The 8260-nt window shown below is 48.3% G+C and overlaps 1 protein-coding gene across 1 annotated transcript in view; it reads left to right on the forward strand.

Annotated features, from left to right (window-relative positions):
• Ubap1l (ubiquitin associated protein 1-like) overlaps positions 1-8260 on the forward strand; it is a gene marked incomplete in the record, with an annotated part of 20886 nt that overhangs the window by 5473 nt on the left and 7153 nt on the right. The window contains 2 exon segments of the mRNA XM_013518971.1: positions 1761-2022; positions 7988-8260. Of these exon segments, the coding sequence (XP_013374425.1) occupies positions 1903-2022; positions 7988-8260 (393 nt within the window).

The following is an 8260-nucleotide window of genomic DNA, read 5'->3' on the forward strand; positions in this document are numbered from 1 at the left end:
TAACATGGTATATTCCTCCATTTAATGTTTTGTAGTTTTCTGTGTAGAGATCTTATACAGCTTGTGTTAGATTTAGCTGTTGATGGTTGATGTTAATATAAACAGTATATTTTAAACATTTCTTTTTTTCTTTTTTTTTGGTCTTTTTGAGACATGGTCTCGCTATGCAGTTCAGGCTGGCCTTGAGCTCACTTTGTAGCCCAGCCTGGTCTCGAACTCTCAATGATCCTCCTGACTCAGCCTCCCAAGTGCTGGGATTACAGGCGAGTACCCCCATGTGCGGCTATATTTTAAAAATTTCAATCTCTAATAAAGTTCATTTTTGAGACAGGGTCTCACTGTGTCGTTCAGGCTGGCCCCAAACTTGTGGCAATCCTCCTGTCTCAGCCTCCTGAGTGCTGGGACTACACCCCAGCTCTAATGAAACTCTTAGAAGATACTCTTTAACAGTTTATTGTTCATATAGACAGATATAATTTATTTTATCTATTATTTGTATCCAATGATCTTGCTAAATTATTAATTCTAAGTTTTATTCATAGATTCTTTTGGGTCTTCCACACCTAATTATGCTATGTAGAAATAATGTTTGTTCTCTTTCCTTATTGTTTTCCGCCCTTTATGCACAAGCTGGTCCGTGTGCTGAAGAGAAGCGATGGGGATGGCTGTGCACCCTTTTTCATTTCCTGTCTTAAAGATGTCTTTCAGTATCTCACCACTGAGATGTGTGCTACTGATGCTTCAGAGGTTCTTTCTTTCTTTCCTTCTTTCTTTTTTTGCGGGGAGGTACTGGGTGTCCAACCCAGAGAGCGCTGATCTATCTCCTCAGTCTTTTTTATTTTTGTTTACTGTGAGGTAAGTTCTCACTAAGTTAACTAGGCTGGCCTCAAACTTAGAATCCTCCTGCCTCAGCCATCTGAGTCACTGGGATTTCAAGGATGTGCTAGCTAGCATACCTTTGCTAAGATATTCTTCACTAGGTTAAGGAAACTATCTCTGTTCCTAAATTGCTAAGAACTGCTTATATTTGTTTGTTCATTTGTACTGGGGACTGAACCCAGGGATGTTTTACAACTAAGCTACATTCCTGGCCCTTTACAATTTTTTTTTTTTTTTTTTGTACCGGGAATTGCTCTCAGGACCTTGTGCTTGCCGGGCAGGCACTATGCCACTGAGCTATATCCCTAGCTCCTTTATAATTTTTTTATATTAAGACAAAGTTTCACTAAGTTGCCCTGGTAGGACTTGAACTTGTGATCTTCCTGCCTCAGCCTCCCAGAGTTCTACAATTACATGCAGGTGCCACCACGCCTGGCTTGGTTGTTTCTTAAAATCATGACTGTCTTTTAATTTTATTAAATATTTTCTGCCTCTACAGAGATTATATGATTACATAATTTTTCATCTATATTCTGTTGATACTGATCATTCATTAATTTTGGAGTGTTAAGCTAATCTGTCATTCCAGAAACAAGTTCAGTTTGGCAGTGCTACATTATTGTATCCATAATCATTTTTCTTAAAGATTTTTGCATCTATATTCATGAGGGAGTGGCTTCTAATTTTGTTGTCAAGTTTGGTATCAAGATTTTGATGAGGTCAAAATGAATTAGGAGGTATCCCTTCTTTTCTTCTTTGCCGGTTTGTATAACTTGGTGTTGTTTTTCCTCTCCATGTCGGGGTGGCCAATCTTGTGATCGGATACTGTAGAGCCAGTGTCACGCACCCTGTTTTGGTTCATTTCATCTCTCCTTTTGCAGTGGTGTGGGACCCGGCCAGGTGAGCGCACAGCACAGCGGTGAGACTGCCAAGGCCTCAGCCTGGTTCTCTGGACTCTGCAGTCTCTCTCCCTCCAGCCAGCCTGCCTGCCCCGCCGAGCCGTCTCCACACTCCCCGGGCAGGATGAGTGCCCTCGATGGCGTCCCCTTCAAGGTGCCCAAGGGCTTCGTGCTCAGCACAGCGCCTCCCCCGGCACTAGAGCTCAGTGTCCCGGCCTGCGGGGAGCTCCTGCTGGGTTCCATGGTAAGGATCTCTCCCGCTCCTTGTCGCTCCTTGTCGGCAAGTTACTCTTGTGTGAAGCCTTCAGGGAGACGCCTATTGCATTTACACTGTAACACAGACGGATTGGGGTAGAATGCACCATGACATGAGCTTGAAAAACCAAAGAACTGTGCAGCTGGCTTGAGGCCCCTGTGGCTGGAGCCCTAGGGGGCTCTTGGGTGCTTGCTGTAGCCTGGCTACAGGATGCTTTGGAGGCCAGTTTGGGGCTCACTCACTGCACACGAAGGGCCTAACGCTCAGAGAAAGGTGATTATCGTAAGTATTGGCAGTGAGGGACCCGGGGGCAGAGGAGACGCAGCGCAGCGTTGCCCCGTCGGCAGCCCCGGAGCTGCACAGAGGCATCCAGAAGCAAACCGAGCCCTGAGAAGCCCAGAGCACAAGGCAGAAGGGCACGCGCCCCGTGTCCAGGAGCGTCCGCTGTCCCCCGGCAACCTGTGCCGCCCACTCTCTGACACGGCCTGTGTTGGTGAGAAGAGGAACTTGGTTACTCACCCTGCAGTAGAGTGGACGATCCCGGCTTGCCCTCCCTGCTCAGCTCAGGACCCACTGACAAACGCGCCTCCTGCAGGGCCCCTCCTGGAAGCAGAAACAGCACCCTCTGCCGAGGCCGTGGCCACCTGCCGAGCCTGGCTGTGCGTCTACGTGGCGGGCAGCCACCCTTCCAGGACTGTCTTCCCCTTCTGAGCTGCCTTCTTCAGCTGAGGGGCAGAACTAACAGACAGGGGAGCGTGGGGCTCCACGAGGATTGGCAGCCTGCCCTGCTAAAAGCCTCGGAGGTCCCTGGGCTGTACACCCAGGCCTTGGAACTTGGAAAACATTGCCCCTAGCGACAGTGTCATAGACGGTAGTTCAGTCTCCAGATGTACCTGCAGTGGCCCAAAGGGAAGAGAATAATAATAGCCACCATTCATTCACTGAGCACCTACGTTCACCAGGCTGTGCCGGGCGCTCCCCATCCATTTGGTCTGTCTTATTTTTATCACGATCCATTTAGCAGTGGGCGTTCCTACACCACGGCACAGCAAAGCAACGCTCCCACCCGAGTGGCCCATGTGGTCAGACGGCGGGTGAGAGAAACGGCCAGGACTCCCACAGGAGTCTGTCAAACCTCAGAGCCGCACCGTGCCCTCCACCGGGCTGCCTTCCCGAGGAGCCCTTCCTGCCGGGTCTGTTTTGTCCTGTTTCTCTCTCATCGACTTCCTTTTTCCTTTTGTTAGTTGTCTTAGAAAATACATTAATGTGGTTTAAAAATTAATATGTGTAAAGCAGATCGACAAACATTTCTTCGTGAGGGGCCAGACTGTAAAACCTCTGTGGCAATTATTGTGCTGTCGTGAGAAGGAAAAGCTGTTGGGCTGGGGATTTAGCTCAGCGGCAAAAGCGCCTGCCTGGCAAGCACAAGGTCGTGAGTTCGGTTCCCGGTACCAGAGAAAAAAAAAAAAAAAAAAACCAAAAAAAAAAAAGCTGTACACAGCCGTCGTGGATGGCCGCAGCCATGTTCCGATGCAATCTTATTTGCAAAAACAGGGTGGCAGGCACTTTGGCCTGCAGGCAGTTTGCCTACCCCTGAAAGATGAAAAGCCTCCCAACATTTTCCACCCACCCTGTTCCTCACCTCCACTTCCCGTAGTAACCTCTGTTACATTTTGTTTTATTTTGCTTTGCTTTGCTTTGCTTTGCTTTGCTTTGCTTTGCTTTGCTTTGCATTTAGGATTGCTTTGCTTTGCTTTGCTTTGTACTTAGGATTGAACACAGGGCCTTGGCACTACCTCCTCAGTAGTATAAAAAATTTTATATTGCTACAAGATTTTGCTAAATTGTCCATGCTGGGGTTAAACTTGCAGTGCTCCTGCCATAGCCTCCTAGGGTGCTGAGATTATAGGCATATACCTCCACGCGTGGCTTCTACTACTCATTTTTAACGTTTCCTTCCAGAGATTCTTGTTTGTATATGCAAATAAATGCAACAATTTCCCCTTTTTTTAAAAACAGAATGTAACTTTTTTTTTTTTGTCTTTTTGAGACAAGGTCTCGCTATGCAGTTCAGGCTGGCCTTGAGCTCACTCTGTAGCCAAGGCTGATCTTGAACTCTCAATGATCCTCCTGCCTCAGCCTCCCGAGTGCTGGGATTACAGGCGTGCGCCACCACACCCGGCTAAGAATGTAACTTTTATATATACTGTTCTTGATTTTTTTACTTGGTGTGCTATAAGACCTCTGTATGAGCACACGGAAAGCTTCGATTTTGTTTTGCACTGCACACCCTTGTTGTTTGGATTTATCATACCTTATTGAACTAGTCCCTTGTGGATGGGCAGTTCAGTTGTTCTAGTGTTTTGCCCTTATAACCAGTGCTGCAGGGAACCACAGACTGGATGTCAGTATACTCTGGAATTTGTTTGCGTATATTGTCACACTGTCCTCTCTAGAGTCATAGTGATTTACAGCCCAGTCCACATGGTAGGAGTGCCTTTTCCTCCTGTCCCTATCCCCAGTCTCCGTAGGAAAGTGTCAGCAAAAGATGTGCCCAGGGACAGGCACATGGTATCTCAGGGTAGTCGTCATTTGCCTCTCTTGTGACAAATGAGGTTCCGCAACTTTTCATATGTTTAAGAACCACTTTATTTTCTTTCCAATGGACGCTGTTGCCCACTTTTTCTGCTTTGCTGTTAATCTTTTTCTTATCTATTTTAAGCATTTACTCTATTTAGTGAAGTTAGCCCTTTGTCCAGCATATGAGTACCACCTCTCCCATCTGACCTTGCTTCTGGGTGTTTGCCATGTGCATTTTATGCCTCGGTGCTCATGGTGGTGGTGGGGGGCAGTGGTAGTGTTGCAGATTCTGTACAGAACCGGATGGAAAATGCTTTGCACCAAGGAGTGGGAAGGCAACTTTTATTTACTTTTATTTACTCTGCTGGACTGGTGGGAGCGAGATCCAAATCACCAGCCCTGCCTTAGGGTAAAATAGCAACTTCTATTCTGTAAGCAGGGAGTACAAAGTGGATAATAGGTTAGTCTATAATTGGTTACATATATTTGGTCACACGTTGGGCAGATGTGTCTGGGGCAGGTTTAACTTGTGGGGGCGTTCATCATGAGGCAGGAAGGTCTAGGGGAAGTCAGGGTCCGGGCAAGCGAGTAAGATTTAGCATGACCTTGACAGGGCCAGCCTGTCCCGGGGAGATAGTCCTTGAAACAGGCTAGCAAAGCAGGATGTGTGTGCGGCATTGTGCAGCTGGTCAGACAGAGCTGAGTCCAATTATCTCTGCTTTGCAGCTGGGTGGTTTAGTCAAGGCTGGCTGAGTCTGATGGCCCAATTAGGAAACTATAGTTTGAAAATTTTCTGCTACAGTCAGTAGCAGCAGAACTTTTTTTTTTTTTTTAATAGTTTGTAGGTTTTGATCTAAAGTCAGAAAGGATTCACCTACCTGAGATATAAGGATATCTCTGCTTTTTTTTTCCTGGTACTTTCATGGTTTCATGTCACCTATTTGAATCTTTGACCTTTTGTGCATATAGCATAGAACAGATCCAGTTTTCTTTTCTAGCTGGCTAACGTGATGTATGGACTGGTACCCCTTTTCCTGGCACCAGAGGCGCCACCTTTATTACTTCCTAAAGCCCCATCTGCATCAAGGTCTATTTCTGGGCTTTCTATTATATACCTTTAATCTGTATGGCACTGTATCATAGTTTAATTATGGAAAACTAGAATGTCAGTTCTCATTTATGTTTTTGTCCCCAGAATTTTTCTGGTTATTCATATTTGTTTGTTTGTTTGTGTGAAATTTAGAATCATCTTGTGCAGTTCTAAAATCAGCAGTATTGGTATTTTTATTGGGCCTTTGTATCTTTTTATGCCTGTAAGTCCTACAGTGTATCTCTTCTGAGTATGCATCCCTTATGAACTTGTCTTTTCCCCCTCCTCTGCCCTTCACAACCTACCTGCTTTTTGCTCCAGTCTCTCTTTCGAGCCATTTATTCTGCACATGCTTATTCATGTCCATTCTGTGCCTGGCCCTCCCAGGACCCTGAAGATACAGTCAGTCACTGGGAACAGCTGGGTTATGCTCCTTTCTGCAAGGTAGGGTCATGTCAGTGTGAGGGGGACAGTGCCTACACTTTAAGTGTGCAAATGTCTGTGTCTTTTATTTGTTTGTTTGAGACAGGATCTCACTAGGTAGCCTAGGCTGTCCTTGAACTCATAGTGATCCTCCTGCCTCAGCCTCCTGAGTACTGAGATTACATGTGTGTGCCACCACACCTGGCTTTGTCTGTCGTTCTGCCTGCTTGCTCCCTCTCCCCATCTCCAAACACTGCTTCCTGTTAAGTAGCCATGGGAGAACACTGAAATTTCTTATTAAAATTATTCAGTTATTAATTTCTTGCAGTGCTGGGGACCAAAACTCGGGCCTTGCACATGCTAGGCAAGTGCTCTATCATGCCTGTAGCCCTAAAAGTTTTGTATTTTTGATGGAGTTTTATGTTTTCTGTTCTTGACGTGTGTGTGTGTGTGTGTGTGTGTGTGTGTGTGTTAATTTAAAGGTAGGAAACCAAAATTCTTTATTTTTGCTGCATTTATAAACTCTCAAGTTAGATTACTTCTGTAGACATCAGAAGACATCAGATCATTGTTTTTGCTCTTGGGCCAGGGGTTGGACCTGGGGCCTGCCTGTGAGGAAATGCCCTTCCTCTGAGCTCTACCCCATTCCAGTCGACAGGGGCACAGTGTCTGCTGACCACCAGCCTGGCCTCAGCAAATAAAATCGTCCAAACCTCATTTTCATAATCTGGAAATAGGGATGACACTTGAACCTACTCAGCAGAGCTCATTGAAGATTAGCTTATCACATTTCCTGAGCCCCAAGTAACCTTGGATGGCAGCAAAGAGGAGAGGGAGGTATTGCCACAGGGCCTTGGCGGCTGGGCTTCAGATGCCCAATGGATAATTTAGAACAGAAGGACTTTACATCCCCTAACCACTCGAAAACTTTGGATGGGACCCCTGCTCAGCTGTGCACAGGGGCGAGCTAATCGTTAAGATTACTTTTTAGAATTCAGAGGAGCATCCAGCTATCTTTTACAAAGTCCAGGTCCAGACCCCCTGGAACAATGCCTTAGAAGTCTTGAGTCTTTGTCCTAAGCCTGCAGCCACCTCAGATTCCAGGAAAAGCAGAGCCTTGCAGACCACCCCCATGATGCGGTTACCCCCATGGAGGCAATTACCCCATGGGGGGAAACTGAGGCTGCCCCCCAAAGCAGGAGCTGCCATCTCATGAGGGGGACTGACTCCTCAGATGATGATGGCTCTCCCAGGACCTCAGGAAACTGAGCTACCCCACAGCCAGACTGGGCTTCACCACCATTCCTACATTGCCAGCTGTTACCCCCCAGTGACTGCTGCAGAACCCCAGCCCTTGCCTTTGCTCCCCTTTTCTATAAAACGCCAAAGTTTCTTTAACGGCTCTGTGCTTTCCAGTGGGACCTTCACAGTTTACAGGGCAGGTGGCCGGGCCTGTCTGCTTTTGCCCCAGACTCCAGGGACAGTACTGCTGTTCCCGAGGGACGTCTGTCTACCTGGACTGGCCTCCAGGAAAGGCTTCTTTGCCGAGAACAAGTTTTATTGAGAAAAACTTTGTAAAGTTACTCTTGTTCAGTGACACAGTGAATGACTCAGGGTTTTAGATACTGGGCTTCACCGCTTGTCGCTGTAACAGGTTCCTCCCTTGCCCGCAAGTGCCATTGACCAGTTAGTGACTTGCACCGGCCCCACTGATCGCTGAAACAAGGCAGCGGTAGGCGGTGAAGGACGCCGGAGGGTCAGAATCAGAAGCTGCCCAGGTCTGGTCTGGCGGCTCCCAGGCCAGGGTGGGGATCCCAGTCCCGCCCCTCACCGCGGCCCTCTCCGCGCCCCTCTCCGCAGCACGACTTCAGCCTGGAGAGGAAGGCCCTCTTCTGCGCGGAGGCTGCCCTCGGAGGCCGCGGCCCCTACCGGTGCGGGGCCCCGGGCGCGGCGTCAGCCCCTCCGGCCTGGCTCTTGCTGCTCAGCCCCGACAGCGGCCTGGCCCCCGCGCCTGCGGAGCCTGCACCCCAGGAGCCGCCCGGGGACGAGCGGGAGGCCGACGACGACGAGGCGAACGACACGCCCTCCGCCAGCGAGGACGAGCGGGACCCCGGCTCCCCGGCCACCCGCGAC

Source organism: Chinchilla lanigera, unplaced genomic scaffold (assembly GCF_000276665.1).
Source record: "Chinchilla lanigera isolate Chin_1 unplaced genomic scaffold, ChiLan1.0 scaffold00049, whole genome shotgun sequence".
NCBI lineage: Eukaryota > Metazoa > Chordata > Mammalia > Rodentia > Chinchillidae > Chinchilla > Chinchilla lanigera.